Consider the following 17,167-nt stretch of genomic DNA (forward strand, 5'->3'; position numbering starts at 1 on the left):
ATACCACAAATCCTCTGAAAGAGGGACAGAGCAGATTAGAACGAGATTGTCATTTTGGTTCATGGTCTTTTCCCTGAATTGATTGAGGCTGTGAAATGCTTTTGGGCATCACTCTGTACCCTGGAAAATGGTTATGCTTGTGACACTGCCAGAGCCAGAGCAGCCATGTTCCCAGCTGGAGCCTCCCCTGCAGAGAGGTCTCAGGAATGGCCTTCTGTGCTGGAGCCGACCTCGGGTGTGACTGCAGGGTGGCTATGTGCTATGGAGCTTGCGGGAGAGTGGGAGTGAGCACGCTGCTAGTCGCTGGTTCTGAGATCTGTGGCCCCATCGGCCTCTGTGCCCCCACGGTTCACTTCTCCTGAGATCTGGAGGCGACTGGGAGCACAAAGGCCATGGGCAATAATGTCTCCTATTAGATTTGGAAGCTTTGCTGGGTAGAGCCTGACATTCTGTTTCCTGTTCTCAGGCTTGTTATTCCAGTGACTCATTTCATGGCCTTGACAGTAACTTGAGCTTTTATTTTTTTTAATTTAAAGTTTTTGTAGAGATGAGGTCTTACTGTGTTGCCCACACTGGTCTTGAACTCCTAACCTCAAGCCATCCTCCTACCTCATGGGGCCTCCCAAAATGCTGTCATTACAGGTGTGAGCCACTTCATCTGGCCACTTTGGGCTTAAGAATCTCATTTTTAGACCAGGCATGGTGGCTCATGCCTATAATCCTAGCACTTTGGGAGGCCGAGGCAGGAGGATTGCTCGAGGCCAGGAGTTTGAGACCAGCGTGGGTGACATAGCAACATCCCATCTCTACCAAAAACCATACAAAAAACTATGGCAGACCAGCCTGGGCAACATGGCAAAACCCCACCTCTACAAAAAAATACAAAAATTAGCCGGACTTGATGGCACACACCTGTAGTCCCAGCTACTTGGGAGAGTGAGGTGAGAAGATCACTTGAGCCCAGGAGATCAAGGCTACAGTGAGCTGAGATTGTACCACTGCACTCCAGCTTGGGCAACAGAGCCAGACCCTATCTCAAAACAACAACAAAAGCCACTATGGCAAAGAATCTCATTTTTAGTTTAGGTGCAGTCCAGGCCCAGTAATTGCAAGTGAGAGAAATGCTATTTGTAGTTTTTCTTCCTGCATTTGGGGTGAATATAGCTTTCAGAGAGTGTTTTTTTTTTTTTTTGACTTTTATTTCTTTGTCTCTGGATTCCTTTTGACCAAACCTGAGGGAAATATAAAGGAAAGCATTGAGGCCGAAGCTGCCCACTGTCCTTTAGCCATGTCTTTGTCTCTCCTGTCACATGCTGTGGCTTCTCTCAGGTCCTCAGTCACTGAGACTCACAGCTGCACTGCATCCTCCGACGGGGAGCTTAATTGAGTCTCGCACAGACACACCTAGCGCTGGCTCCACTCTGTCTTGCCTGCCAAGATTTACTGGCTCTGACTGCCCTTGAGCCCACATCCCCATTGCCTTCTCTTTCTCCAGTGTCATTACCTTATAGGACTGGTGTCGAGATACACACTGTAAATTTAATTAACAGTCTGCTGCTGACCATCCTTTTTTTGGCCTTGTGTTTCAGAGGAAAAGTCAGAAGATATATTCTGAAGAGCCTTAGCTTTCATGTGAGCTTCAGAAGTATTTAAATAATCCTGGTTGGCTGGCTGCAGAGTTGAGGGAGGAATGGCTTCGTTCCGAGGTGCCGCTGTGCTCTGAAAGGAGCCGTGGTCATGCGAGGCATTTGTTAGGGCAGCGGTTCTCGAGGGGGTCCTCAGGATCTAAACTATTTTCATAATCATACAGTATGAGTCTCTTGTACTGTTGACATTGCCTGATGGTGAAAAGCAATGATGGGTAAAATTGCCGGCACCCTCACGTGATTCCAGGCTGTGGCACCAGACTTTACTAGTAGCCACTGCATTCTTTACTGTCACCTACTCACAGGGGGCGAAAAAGGCTCATATCACTTAAGAATGGTCTTGAAATAATAAAACTGTTCACGTGATTAAATCTCAACCCTTGCCTTTTAATGTTCTGTGAGACAGCATGGGAGGGGTGCACACAGCACTGCTGCTGGGCCTGAAGTGTGATAGGTGTGGCCTTGAGGGAGAGTACATGTGCACTTGTTTGAATTGCAAGCTGAACTAGCTGCTTTTATTTTTTGTTGTTGTTTTTTATTTATTTATTTGAGACAGGGTCTTGCACTGTTGCCCAGTCTGGAGTCCAGTGGTATAATCTTGGCTCACTGCAGCTGCAGTCTCAGCCTCCTGGGCTCAGCTGATCTTCTCACCTTAGCCCTCACAGTAGCTGGGACTACAGGCGTGTGCTGCCATGCCCGGCCAATTTTTGTATTTTTTGTAGAGATAGGATTTTGTCATATTGCCCAGGCTGGTCTCAAACTCCTGAGCTCAAGTGATCCATCCGCCTAGGCCTCCCAGAGTACTGGGATTACAGGCATGAGCCACTGTGCCTGGCCAAGCTGCTTTTATCTGGAAGAATGACTGTTATGGTGACACAGACTTGGGTTTTTGGTGGACATTCTCTTGAAAATGAACAAAGTGAACATATTACTTCAACAAAAATAACTAACAGTATTTGTTGCTAGTGATAAAGGAAAACTTGTATTTATCCCTGTAAGCCTGACAGTTTCCTAACTGACAGTTTCCCAGTTCTTTTTTTTTTTTTTTTTTTTTCCTTGAGTCAGGCTGGAGTGCAGTGGCACAATCTCAGCTCACTGCAGTCTTGACCTCCTGGGCTCAAGTGAGCCTCCCACTGCAGCCTCCTGAGTAGGTGGGACTTCAGGTCTTTGCCACCATGCCCGGCTAATTCTTGTATTTTTTGTAGAGATAGGGTCTCACTTTGTTGCCCAAGCTGGTCTCAAACTCTGACCTCAAGTGATCCGCTCACCTTGGCCTCCCAAAATGCTGGGATTATAGATGTGAGCCACCACGCCCGGCCAGTTTCCCAGTTCTTATAAGACTTCTGATGTAAGCAGAGGTGATACTAACAATGTGATTTTTTAGGAATTCTGTAATAAAATGTTTCTGTATCTGGGAGATCTACATAACACACTGAAACGGTGTCTTCCACCTGGCCAGTGCAGGATGTTCCAGTCATGCATTGGGGTAAAAGCTCTCCTGAAACTGCAAGATGGACCAGGGGAGTTTTTTGGTTTTTTTTTTTTTTTTTTTTTTGAGACGGAGTCTCGCTCTGTCACCCAGGCTGGAGTGCAGTGGCTGGATCTCATCTCACTGCAAGCTCCGCCTCCCGGGTTCACGCAATTCTCCTGCCTCAGCCTCCCGCATAGCTGGGACTACAGGCACCCGCCACCTCGCCCGGCTAGTTTTTTGTATTTTTTAGTAGAGACGGGGTTTCACTGTGTTAGCCAGGATGGTCTCGATCTCTTGACCTCGTGATCCGCCCGTCTCAGCCTCACAAATTGCTGGGATTACAGGCTTGAGCCACTGTGCCTGGCCCAGAGGAGTTTATTAATGTGAGAGTGTAGAACGTTCATTGATACATTTCAGATTCCCCACCTCCCTCATCTTTAGAAGCAACCTCTTGTCAGGCTTTAATGTAGAATCACAGACTATTCACAGTAATCTGAAAAGGCCTATATCTATCTGTATGGGGCCAGATTTTCTTCATATATTTTAACCGAATACTCCCTCACAGCAAGTTGAATGCTGATTGAATCAAATATGAGGACCCAGCTGCATCTTATTAAGCTAGACATTAAAGAGAACTACAAAAATAATTCCACTCTTCTCATTCTTCTTCTTCTTCTTTTTTTTTTTAGAAAAGAGGTTTTTTATTTTGGGGCCAGGCAAAGTAGCTTATGCCTGTAATCCCAGCACTTTGGGAGGAGGAGGCAAACGGATCAGTTGAGGTCAGGAGTTCGAGACCAGCCTGGCCAACATGGTAAAACCCTGTCTCTACTAAAAATACAAAAATTAGGCCGGGCGCAGTGGCTCAAGCCTGTAATCCCAGCACTTTGGGAGGCCGAGACGGGTGGATCACGAGGTCAGGAGATCGAGACCATCCTGGCTAATCCGGTGAAACCCCGTCTCTATTAAAAAATACAAAAAACTAGCCGGGCGTGGTGGCAGGCGCCTGTAGTCCCAGCTGCTCGGGAGGCTGAGGCAGGAGAATGGCGTAAACCCGGGAGGCGGAGCTTGCAGTGAGCTGAGATCTGGCCACTGCACTCCAGCCTGGGCGACAGAGCGAGACTCCGTCTCAAAAAAAAAAAAAAAAAAAAAAAGCTGGGCATGGTAGCACACACCTGTAGTCCCAGCTACCCAGGAAGCTAAGGCAGAAGGATTTGCTTGAACCTGGGAGGTGGAGGTTGCAGTGAATTGATATCATGCCACTGCACTCCAGCCTGGGCCACAGAATAGGACTCTGTCTCAAATATATATATATATATATATATGTTAATTTTAGAGACAGGGTCCTGTGTCATGCAGGCTGGAGTGCAGTGGTGTGATCATAGTTCACTGTAACCTCGAACTCCTAGGCTCATGTGGTCTTCTCATCTTAGCCTTCCACGTAGCTGGAATTACAGGCATGCACTACCATGCCTCACTAATTAAAAACATTTTTTTTGCGGAGATGGAGTCTCACCATATTGCCCAGGCTGATCTTGAACTCCTGGCCTCTAGCTGTCCTCCTGCCTCAGTCTCCCAAAGGGCTGGGATTACAGGTATGAGCCACTGGACCCATCCTGTTTTACTTTCTGATCCATATTTGTAGATGTAATCATATTAACAAAAATCTTGGGGTCTTAGGGAATTTTTAAAAGTGTGAAAAGGTCTTCAGACCAAAAGATGGAGAACTGTTGTGTTAGAGATGAGGCTTGTTGAGTCTCTCATGGACATGGGGATGTGAAGTTGAGTGAAGGTCTGTCTGGTTCTTCTCTTCCTTTGCCTATTGAGCTTATTCCAGACTTAGTTGGCCAGATGCTTGTGGTTATTTAAGATGTATGTTAGCCCAGGGCAGCTTATGCCAAAGAACTCTGTTGTATTTGGGTATGTTCATATAAACAGACCTAACAAGAAACCTACTAGGGAAGACAAGAAGAGAAATAATCACTGCGTGTATCATGGCTGCAACTCATCTTTATATATTTAATCCTTATTTTTCATCCTTGCTTTCCTTTTCCTATTGGTGGTTTTTATCCCTTTGGGGAATAATAGAGCTATTTGAGAATCTAGTGAGAGATACAGACTTTCCCATGTCTATATAAAATTTTCCATGTAATATCATGAGATTCATGGACCCCAGATTTAATAACCTCTTCTTTAGATTAGTTTAAATCATCTTATTACCCTTCTGCAGTGATTTGGATAGGAACACACCAGCCTCATTATGATGTGAGACTTAGCCAGAAGGACTCATTCCCAGGAGAGACCCTCTCCCCTTTTTCTGCTTTTTTTTTTTTCTGGCTTTCTCTTTTCTATCACTTCCACTGGAATGAACCTCAAAGAGCAGTTCTGCTCTGTTCTTTTTTGTTTCTTTAAAAAAAAAAAAAAAAATAGGCCAGGCATGGTGGCTCTCACCTGTAATCCCAGCACTTCAGGAAGGCGAGGTGGGTGGATTGCTTGAGGCCAGGAGATTGAGACTATCCTGGCTAACAGGGTGAAACCCCATCTCTACTAAAAATACAAAAAATTAGCCGGGCGTGGTGGCGGGCGCCTGTAGTTCCAGCTACTTGGGAGGCTGAGGCAGGAGAATGGCGTGAACCCGGGAGGCGGAGCCTGCAGTGAGCTGAGATCGCGCCACTGGACTCCAGACTGGGCAACAGTGAGACTCTGTCTCAAAAAAAAAAAAAAAATTAGCCAGGCGTACGTAGTGGTGCACACCTGTAACCCCAGCTATTTGGGAGGCTCAGGTGATCTGCCTGTCTCGGCCTCTCAAAGTGCTGGGATTACAGGCATGAGCCACTGTGCCTGGCCAATGTGTGTTTTTTATTAAGCTGGTTTAATACAGTGATTTTAAATTTCTTTAATCACCAAAACCCTCTTGTCATTACTTTTCGTTAGCAGATTGCACTCTATTCCTGTAATGCCATCAACCGAGTCACAGCTTCTGATCAACATTATGAAATAATCCATTAACCAGTGGTACCACTCTCAGTTCATTTAAGCTATACCCATAGAGCAGAGGCCTCTCATATCATCCTGCTGAGAGGCAGTCTTGTCTTGGACACATTGTCAGGCTTTTTTTAGGCCTTTAAAGTGTTGGGAATCTAGTACTTCAGGGGGCCCACAGCCTGCCAGAGGACCTGGTTAGTGATCTGTGGTGGCAGACCCTCCCTGGACCTGCCGGGCCTGGTTCTTCTGCCTACTGGTGTTAACATGCATGTGCTTTCCGTGTGCCTTGAGACATTGTGAGAACCACCAGCTCTTCTCAATTGATGACTGCAGTATTTAGGGAAGGTCAGAGTCTCTTGCTGAGAAGGTTCTGCCTGCTATTAACCAGCCTTTGTCATCAAGCATTGGGAAGTCTGACCTTCATTCTTGCCTAGCTCGCTGCTGTGATTGTGTGCAGTGGACAGGAGGGGTGGGCGGTAGTGTGCGCCTCAGCCCAGCTGCAGCATTGTGTCCCAAGTCTCACTGGCATAGCTCACAGCATTGCGGCTGCAGGTTGCGACTGGCAGAGAAACAGGAGAGACTGACGGGAACTGAGTCTGAGATCAGCATGGCCCTTTGCACACCATCCTCTCGCAGGGCCTTTGGTGCACTGTGGTTCTAGAATGGAAGGTAAATAGGAGCTGGAAACCTAACAGGCTTGGCAGCAGAGGTCTTTGTCAGAGCTAACTCTCCTGGTGGTGTGTGTGGTCTTTAGTGCTCTCAGGAGCTGTTTCTGCTGCTTTCATTGATGCTTTTTATCATTTAAGATATAATTTTGTTTACAATAATATGCACAGTCCTTAACTATTCAGTTTGATGACTTTTCATATCTCCTGGGTCATTGCTTCAAATGTATATTGCAAATGCTTTTTGTTTGTTTGTTTGTTTTTTGAGACAGACTTCTGCTCTTGTTGCCTAGGCTGGAGTGCAATGGTGCGATCTCTCTGCCTCCTGGTTTCAAGCAATTCTGCCTCAGTCTCCCGAGTAGCTGGGATTACAGGCATGTGCCACCGTGCCTGGCTAATTTTTGTATTTTTAGTAGAGACGGGGTTTCACCATGTTGGCCAGGCTGATCTTGAATTCCTGACCTCAGGTGATCCGCCCACAGTGCTGAGATTACAGGTGTGAGCCACCATGCCCGGCCAGAAATGTATTTTTGATTCATTTTCACATGACTCAACATTTTGAAGATCAAAGAATTTCATTCTCTGTGTAGTTGTTCTTGGCCACTCGCAGCCTTTCCCATACTTGCTCCTGATATGGTCTTTGAGTGGGATTAGTGGGATCTTTTCCTAGTGGAGGCCAGAGGACAGCTCGTGAACTAAACCCTCCCCAGAAGGGACATTTCAAGCCAGTGTGGTCCCAGGTCAGCCCGTGGCCTGCGTCCTTTGGTGATTGAGAGAAGCTGTTCAGCCAGACTTTCAGGCCTGTGCCTGACCACAAACGGGGGATGCTCCTCTGTCCCCCATGCTGAGCGAGCTGAATGGAGCCCAGGACGTAAGCAGATTGTGGAAATGCTGAGACTCAGAGTAAATCTGAGGTACTCTTAACGCCAGCCGGGCTGTCCGTCATCTTTATGTCTTTAATTTTTGTGTTTGACTCAAAATTCCCTCTGAAGCACAGCAGAGAGGAAGCAGACAATGAGGATGAAGAGTAGGTGGGGGTGTTTCTAGGCTCTGAGGCTGTCTTGCACTCAGGGAAGGATTGTTTTAGAAATTTTTCACCCTTTAAGTGGCTGTTGTGGGCCTTTGCTTCTGTGTGTCCCATAAATCATGTGGTATAAACTCCTTAGAAAGGATTGCTGCCTGCTCTTGGGCATTGCCCAGCCTTTTGAGTCATGACTGCCTCGTCCTGAAGTAATCGTCCTGAACTGTGTCGTCCTAAAGTCGCTAGTGGACTTTAAGGTTATGAACTGCCTGTCACTTAGCATGAAGCGTAGGTGTTAAGAGCTTGGTCCTTGGAGGGAGGTGGACTTGAGTTTGCGTATTGGCTTCTCCACTTACAAGCTGGGTGACTTTGATCATTTACTAAACTTCTCCAGGCCTGAATGTGTCAGGCCTGCTTCCCCCACAGAGGCCATTGTCAGATGAAGCATGAGAGGTGCCCACCCCAGCCCCTGGCACATGGTGATGACTCAGTTGATGGCAATGACCAGTACTGCTGTTTTTGTCCTTGTCACAGTTCCAGGATCCTCCTGGGAAGTCAGCTGGGAAGGAGGGGATAATCTGTCTCCTTGCTGGCCTTCTTAGTTCCTCTTTCACTTAGAGGGGAGAGGGGACCACCTAGGGCAGGGGCAGCGCCTCCTGTGCACTGTGGGGGGCGTTGCTTTTCTGTTGCTGAGTCAGGGAGAGTATTGACTTGTTGGGCATTTGCAGCGGCTGTGGTATTTCCTGCCTCAGTGGGCACTTGTCCTGTTCTCATCAGTAAGAAGGACTTACCAGAATGGAGTGTCATGGTCATTTTCCTGAGAGTGAGTTGGAGGTAGAGGAACCCACAGGACAAGAGGCCAGCCTTACAGGACCCCCAGGACCAGGTGGACATGACACCCTCCCCCACCCCCGTCTCCTCCTTCCCTTTCCCCTGCAGAGGTTTCAGAATATTCATAGCTGGGCCTGATTCCATAAGATGAACGGGGGTGGCCTGGGCATCTATACTTAAAGCTCTTTGGGTGATTCTGTTGTTCACCCCCATTAAGAACCATTGCTACAAAGGAATTCTCCTACATATGAGGAGTTCGATGCCTGGAGACGGAGGCGGCAGGCCAAGGGCAGGCACACCAAGCTGGGATGGGGCAGGGCTGGAAGGCAGGCCTCCTACCTGGGGCCTTGTTTCTCTTCCTACACTCATTCTTCACCATATTTGCTGCTCCTAATGGTGAGGTCAGAAATAGCCCGCCCAGCCTTGGTGAGCCTCCACTCCCACAGAAGCCCAACACCCAGCCTGCCACAGTCCGGTGAGCAGCAGGCTGTCAGTGTTCCTAAGTCAGGGAAATCTTTGGAAGAACAGTGGAGGGAGGCGTGGGACCCCAGGCTGCAACCTGCCGCCTGGCTGCTCACTGCATCATGCCGGTTTCACCCTGCTCGGAGTGGGCTCAGCCCCTGCTCGGCGTCCTGACTCATCCTGTGCATATGGCAGCGCTGCTTGCAGGAGAGCCCAGGCGCCCTGGCAGCCCCCAGGTCCCCATTTGTTCCAGTTTTACTTACTGGATTCTTGCCAGAGGTGGCAGCCGCTGTGACTGTATATGCTACATTTGGTATTGGGCTAATCCTATATGATACAAACACTGTCATGGCAAGTAGCCAACTGCTCACTGCGAGCCGATTGCTTTCTGTGTACTACCCCATTAATTCCCCCAGCAACCCCAAGGGTGGGTATCATTACTCCTGCCTTAACAGGTGAAGAAACCGAGGCCCAGAGAGGGTTAGCTGACTTATCAGAGGCCACACAGGCAGTGAGCAGCAGAGTTGGAATTTGAACCCAGGATGTTCAATTGTGCAGGGCCCAGACTCTTAACCCCCCTGCTCTCCTTTTTCTTACTCCACGAGTAAGCTCAGTCCCTGCCTCTGCTGCTTCAGCTGTGACTGGAGCTCCAGTGCAAGGCTTGGGAGCCTCACCCCTGCCAACTGCTATCCGATAAAGGAATGTCTTACACGTGACTGGAAATGATGGCATCACAACTGGTGGGTTTTTATTTTTAATCTGTTTGTTTGTTTTACTGAGACAGGGTCTCACTCGGTCACCCAGGCTGGAGTGCAGTGGCACAGTCAGGGCTCACTTTGGCCTCTGCTTCCCCTCCTACTTCAGCCTCTCAAGTAGCTGGGACTACAGGCATGTGTCACCATGTCCAGCTGATTTATGTTTATTTTTAGTAGAGACAAGGTCTCCCTATGTTGCCCAAGCTGGTCTCTCCCTCCTGGGCTCAAGTGATCCTCTCGCCTCAGCCTCCCAAAGTACTGGGATTATAGGCGTGAGCCAGCCTGCTGGGTTTTGGAAACAACGGTGAGCTCCGCTTATTCTAACTACATTTCTCAAAGATAGCACTTGTCCCCAAGGTCCATGTGTCAGTCTTAGCACCTACATGGCCTGGCATCTGCACCGTGGTGATGTTTCTTCATCCGTCTCCATGTGGGGTGCACAGGCTCATTTATGGAGTGGCTCATAGCCTACCTCCCTTCAGAGGGTGTCTTGCCTGAGCCTGGAGGATGTGACGTGGTGACGCATGATGCCAGGGAGGTGCCAGGCGGAGCACCTTCCTCTCCTTTGCTCTCACCCCACCCCGGGCCTTACTTGGTTAAGACCTGCAGTGCCTTAACCTCTTTGCTTTCTCTCGGTCCGCTCCCCATTCTCATTTCCTTCCCTGTGAAAGGACAGACCCGTCAGACTTTACCTTAAAGATTCTCTCTGCTGTCTTCAACTTCATTACCTTGTTGCTTTTCCTTCTTTCCTAGCAACCACTGAGGTGGGATCAGCCTGCTGTTCACTGCCCCATCCACTCTTTGATTGCTCTACATCGATGGACATCTCACTGCCTTTTAGAGGGGCCTCTGCAGACTCAAGGTCTTTGACCTCATTTGGGCTCTTCCTCTTTTTTCTCTTCATCCTTCCTCCACGGAGGGATTGGTCTCAACATCTGATCATGGTGTTGTCTAAAGCCTTTGGGAGGCTGGTTCGAAGGTGGTTGTGGCTCCTCTCCATTGGTTTTTCATAGTTACAGATCGAACTCCTTGTTCTGCTCTTTCCCTTCTTCTCACTGCTGCAGTTGACTAGTTTAAAAAACAAAAATGGGCTGGCAAGGTGCCTCATGCCCGCAGTCCTAGCAGTTTGGAAAACAGATGGGAGGATTGCTTGAGCTCCAGAATTCGAGACCAGCCTGGGCAACGTGGTGAGACCCTGTCTCCATAAGAAGTTAGCTGGACGCGATGGTGTGCGCCTATAGTCCCAGCTGTTTGAGATCATGTAAGCCCAGCAGGTTGAGCCTTCAGTGAACCATGATCACACCACTGCACTCCAGCCTTGGAGATAGAGTGAGCCCCTATCGCAAAACAAAACAAAACCCTTCAGAGCAGGAGTGTCCAATCTTTTGGCTTCCCTGGGCCACATTGGAAGAATTGTCTTGGGCCACACTTAAAGCACACTAACACTAACGATAGCTGATGAGCTAAAAAAGAAAAATAAAATAATTGCAAAAAAAATCTCATAATGTTTTAAGAAAGTTTACGAATTTGTGTTGGACCGCATTCAAAGCTGTCCTGGGGTGCAGGTTGGACAATCTTGCTTTAGAGGTTCCCTGGGACCCCCAAAACCAACAAGGAGAACAAGTTCAGTCTTCTGTGTGTTAACTGAATTTTTGGCTTTACTCTTAGCCCTGCCCTGTTTCCTAGGCTGTGCACAGGCCAGCCGCTTTGAGCTACTTTTCGTTCCCTGATATGTGCAGCTCTCTCACCTCTGAGCGTCCACACCTGCTGTTCTCCAGCACTCTCCGCATTGCCTTCTCCCACTCTGGCTCATGGCTGAGCTGCGTTCAGGCCCTTTGAGAAACCCTCTCTTTCACCCCTTTTCCCTGGTGTGGCTTGGGAGCCCGTGCTTACGCCTGCCAGGGCACCTTGAAACCCAGGAATGAAAACATGACACCTCTGTCTGTCTGATTTTCTTAGTGAAGCAAGGTAGGAGTTTCCTTTGTCAGGACCTCAGCAAGCAAAATTCAGGAGAGACTTTTAAAGCATTTTTTAATCATTTGAACCGTCTAATTGTTGGTGCTGTGAAGAATCGAGTGTTCATGTTGAAGAGGTGTTTGGCTGGTTTGGGAGGGCCACAGTTCCGGTCGTGTCGCTGGTTCTGTTAGGCAGAGTACAGTATGAACTGGTCATTTCATTGTCCCCTGCCGATGGGAGCAGCAGGTTTGCATCCAGAGAGGAACACAAAAAGTTCATCCCAGAGGGTGAAGGTTAAAATCCCTGGGAGCACTTCATTATCCATATCTGATGTTTCTCAGTTCTCATGTCTTGTCCTCTGAAGGCCTTCCCATCCCCCAGGGGAGGAGGAGTACCTGATCGCACGCCCGTCGGCAGTGGCTGTGTGTACATGTCACTCAGTGAGTGCATAATTTGTGCTTCAGTGCCCTTCTCTCCTCACAGGATGGCAGCTGCCCCAGGGGTAAAGGCTGCAGCTGTCGTGTATACTGCTGTATCCCAGGGCCTGGCTCAGAGTCAGGGCTTGGTGAGTTTGTATTGACTGAATAAAAAAGAGATGAGGCCAGACGCGGTGTCTCACACCTGAATCCCAGCACTTTGGGAGACTGAGGCAGGCTGTTGCCTGCCTGAGCAACATAGTGAAACCACGTCTCTACTAAAAATACAAAAATTAGTCGGGCGTGGTGGCGCACACCTGTGGTCCCAGCTACTTAGGATTCTGAGGATCACTTGAGTCTAGGAGGTCGAGGCTGCAGCAAGCTGTGATTGTGCCACTGTGCTACAGCCTGGGTGACAGCAAGACCTCTCAAAAAAAAAAAGAAAGAAAAAAAGAAATGATGAGAACCAGAGAGATTTAATTTTTAAATGTACTTTTTGTGTTGTTTTTTGAACTGGGTTCCTTATATTCACCCAGCCTGGAGTGCAGTAGCATGATCTTGGCTCACTGCAACTGCCACCTCCCAGATTCAAGCAATTCTCCATCTCAGCCTCCCGAATAGCTGGGATTACAGGCGTCTGCCACCATGTCTGGCTAAGTTTTGTTTTAGTTGAGATGGGGTTTCACCATCTTTGCCAGGCTGGTCTTGAACTCCTGGCCTCATGATCCACCTGCCTTGGCCTCCCAAAGTGCTGGGATTACAGGCGTGAGCCACCATACCTGGTCTTTTTTTTTTTTTTTTTTTTGAGACAGAGTCTTGCTCTGTCACCCACGCTGGAGAGTGCAGTGGCGTGATCTTGGCTCAGTGCAACCTCTGCCTCCTGGGTTCAAGCAGTTCCCCTGCCTCAGCCTCCCAAGTAGCTGGGATTACAGGCACCCACCCGGCTAATTTTTGTATTTTTAGTAGAGACGAGATTTTGCCAAGTTGGCCAGGCTAGTCTTGAACTCCTGACCTCAGATGATCTGCCCTCCTCAGCCTCCCAAAGTGCTGGGATTACAGGCGTGCGCCCGGCCTATTTCTCTTTTCTTTCCTTCCTTCCTTTTTTTTTTTTTTTTTTTTGAAACGGGGTTCTACTGTGTTGCCCAGGTTGGTCTCAAACTCCTGGACTCAAGCAGTCCACCTGCCTCAGCCCCCCAAGTAGGCAGCATACCTGGCTAATTTTTAAATTTTTTTTTAAAGAGACAGGGGTCTCACCCTCTATATCCAGGCTGGTCTCAAACTCCTGGGCTCAAGGGATCCTCCCATCTTGGCTTCCCAAAGTGTTGGATTCCAAACAGATATGAGCCACCGCACCTGGCTGAGATTTAATTTTTTCAAAATAACAAGACTGCCAGAGAGGTTGCCAGATAACAGATAAGAAAGCTGCTGTGATTTTGCGTCTTTGGGTGTTGTGTGCGTGCCTGCGTGAATCCACTGCAGCCCCAGAGGCAGGTGTTCTATCTTCTCAACTGTGAGACTTTCTGACTGTCCCTCATTAATGCACTGGGTTTCTCAGAGGAGGTTCTTGTAGATTCTGTTAGTTGATACTCATCTTGAAGATAATTTAGGATTACAGGAATTTCTTTTGGAATCCTAAGCCTGATTGCTCCTCCCTGCCCGTCAACTCATCATGAGCCCAAAGGAGGAAGAAGAGGAAATTTGAACCTTCACCACCCACGGTCCCATTCTTAAACTGAATCAGTAATTGAATGCTATTAAGCAAAATTAATTTGCCTCCTGCAGGAAGGTTTATGATGAATGAAAGGATTGCTGATCTGGGAGGGAGCCAGGCTTCCCTCTACTCATCAATATTTCAGAGCCATAGGCAGTGTCAGGAAGGTAGCTGTCCTGGCTCAGCTGACCTTGAGCATGCATGAAGGTAGGATCCAGCCAGGAAGGTACTGAAAGGGCTTATTACAAGTAGCTTAATGATAACTTCAGTGAAATTTGCAAAATGCACCTGTGGGTTAATTGAATTTACACCCTCAACTAGTGGGAAGCTCCCCCAGATGGTTCTCTGGGACCAACCTGAGACTAGTCCCAGTGGAGGTCACAGCTCTGTGCAGAGCTGGAATGTTTAATGCTGGCTCTCTGGGGGGAAAAAATTCCTGATTTGTAACATCTTCCAATTCCTGTGATGTCAGTATACTCCCACCATAGCCAGGTTACAGCTGCTGACCCTTGGGCGGGAATCGCTGGTGCAAGCCAACTCCAGCTCACGCCTGTGGCTGTGCTGCTCCCACATTTTTTTCCTGGTGATTGGAGGAGAGCCTGCCCAGCAGACTTGATTCCAGATAGATGGATGTGCCTCTGAGTGGTCCTCCTCTGCATTAGAGGTGGCCTCTTGACTGAGAGGGTGTCTGAATGAGGCTTGCTTTTTAAAATGAGAAGTTAACAAGCTCTTCATTTTGTTCTTTCTTCTCTCTAGCTGCTATTAACTTAGCAAAGCTGAAACTTTTCAGACATTATTACGTCTTGGTAAGTAAAAAAAAAAAAAATCCTTAATCTATAAATAAAATCAATTCAAGGAGTAGAGCAAATGAACTTCCAAAGAATTGGTGAAAGCACAAGATGTGCCACCTAGAGCTGAACAGTGTGGCTTGCTTTTTTTTTTCTTATCTTTTTATTTTTTTCTTTTTTGAGATGAAGTCTAGCTCTGTCACCCAGGCTGGAGTGCAGTGGCGCAGAGATCTTGGCTCACTGCAATCTCCACTTCTCGGGTTCAAGCAATTCTCCCTGCCTCAGCTTTCCCGAGTAGCTGGGATTATGGGCACCTGCCATTACACCCAGCTTATTTTTGTATTTTTAGTAGAGACGGGGTTTCACCAAGTTGGCCAGGCTAGTCTCGAACTCCTGACCTCAGGTGATCCACCTGCCTCGGTCTCCCAAAGTGCGAGGATTACAGCGTGAGTCACTGCACCTGGCCAGTGTGACTTGCTTTTTTGATTTTTTTTTTTTTTTTTTTAAAGACTGGGTCTCTCTATGCTGCCTTAAGATGGACTCCAACTCCTGGGCTCAAAAAGATCCTCCCACCTTAGTCACCTGAGTAGCTGGGACTGCAGGTGCACGCCACCACGCCTGGCTTTCATTTTATAAAATCTAGTTGTGTCTTTTAAAATAGGAAATTAAATATCTGAGTTACATTTTTTAAATTTTTTTTTATATTTTATTTTTAAGATGGAGTCTCACTGTGTCGCCCAGGCTGGAGTGCAGTGGTGCAATCCCGGCCACTATTTTTACTCATTTAGAAAACTGGGATCGCACTATCATGTTCTTCTGCAGCCATTTTTGTTTTATTCATTTAAAAAATTACTGGAGTATCAGCCGGGTGCGATGGCTCACGCCTATAATCCCAGCACTTTGGGAGACCGAATAATCCCAGCACTTTGGGAGACCGAGGTGGGCGGATCACAAGGTCAGGAGATCGAGACCATCCTAGCCAACATGGTGAAACCCCGTCTCTACTAAAAATAAAAAATAAAAACAAAATTAGCTGGGCGGGGTGGCTCATGCCTGTCCAACATGGTGAAACTCCATCTCTACTAAAAATACCAAAAAAAAAAAAAAATTAGCTGGACATGCTGGCGCATGCCTGTAGTCCCAGCTACTTGGGAGGCTGAGGCAGGAGAATTGCTTGAACCCGGGAGGCGGAGATTGCAGTGAGATGAGATAGAGTGCCACTGCACTCCAGCCTGGGCAACAGAGCGAGACTTTGTCTCAAAAAAAAAATTATTGGAGTATCTACCTCTCTCTTCTTTCAGATTTCCCTGCAGAAAACTAGTTACATGTTGTGGTAATAAATTTTCCTTAAGAACAAAAAAATAAGACAGTTTTTTTAAAACCTAAAAACAGGACTCTGATGGACATGAAAAGTTCTATCAGCTAGCACCAAAAGACAGAGCTTGTTAGGAATTGTTAGGATCATAATTTCTTAGACTGTATAAGGTACATGCCTCCCAGAGTTAGTTTGCTTCCTGAGTCTTGAAAGAACATTGCTAAGTCTTTCATCTGTGAGTTTGGCATTGTCACTTCGGACAGTTCCTTTGCTCAAGCAAACATCAGACTTCAGTGGTAGAGAGAGATGCAAGAGCAGACACTCCACTTAGGGTGGATTTTTTTTTCTTTCTTTCTTTTATTTTTTCTTTCCCATGGATTTTATATCATCCACCAAACAGGCACTGGTCATCACAGAACCTCTCTTGTTGCGTGCAGTGATAATGAGTGGTCCTTGGCCAGCTGAGCTTAGTCCCCGTGCACAGGCCATGCTCTGGTGGCCAGCACATTGAGTCCTTGTCACTGCAGGGAGAAATAAAGGCATCCTGTCTTGCTAGAGAACTTGGTAGTATTTGTACTTCTGTGAGTGTGGACCTTGAATGCTTGCAGCATCTGCCAGAGAAGAGGACAGAAGCCAGTAATTTCCCTGTGTGGCTTTATTTTGCTCTCACTACTGGTAAATATTCCTCAAAGCCTGAGAATAAGCAATACAATCTGTGGAGACTGAAATCAAGGCCTTCTGTCTGTGGATAGGGTGAGGAAGGGTTAAGAATAGCCCTACTGAAGTGTCCTGTGCTCCCCGTGGGTGTGGCTGTTAGCAATATCTTGGTCACCTGGAGAGTGAAGACATTCAAGTGTAACTAGCAGAGTAGCCGTGTCTCTCCGCTGCATGTATTAATTCACACTGTAAGTGTCACATACTTTTCTTTGAGTGATTCTGTTTTCTGTTTCCTAGTTCATTTGTGAAAGCAGATTGTTAAAGTGGTGTCCTGATTTTCCTGTTGATTTGATTTCCTGTTTCTTTCCTCCTCATACAGATTGTGTGTTACATATACTTCACTAGGATCATTGCATTTCTCCTCAAACTCGCTGTTCCATTCCAGTGGAAGTGGCTCTACCAGGTATGCTGCTCACAGGGCAGAATGCCAG

General features: G+C 47.5%; 1 protein-coding gene across 3 annotated transcripts in view; it reads left to right on the forward strand.

The window, feature by feature from the left end:
- The window catches only part of GPR107 (G protein-coupled receptor 107), an 84,276-nt gene that overhangs the window by 54,622 nt on the left and 12,487 nt on the right, over positions 1–17,167 (forward strand). For all 3 annotated transcript variants that reach the window (XM_003911188.5, XM_021927130.2, XM_031654637.1), the window contains 2 exons: positions 14,673–14,722; positions 17,056–17,139. In XM_003911188.5, the coding sequence (XP_003911237.1) occupies positions 14,673–14,722; positions 17,056–17,139 (134 nt within the window). The remainder of the gene's footprint in view (positions 1–14,672; positions 14,723–17,055; positions 17,140–17,167) is intronic.

Source organism: Papio anubis, chromosome 13 (genome assembly GCF_008728515.1).
Source record: "Papio anubis isolate 15944 chromosome 13, Panubis1.0, whole genome shotgun sequence".
NCBI classification, from domain to species: domain Eukaryota; kingdom Metazoa; phylum Chordata; class Mammalia; order Primates; family Cercopithecidae; genus Papio; species Papio anubis.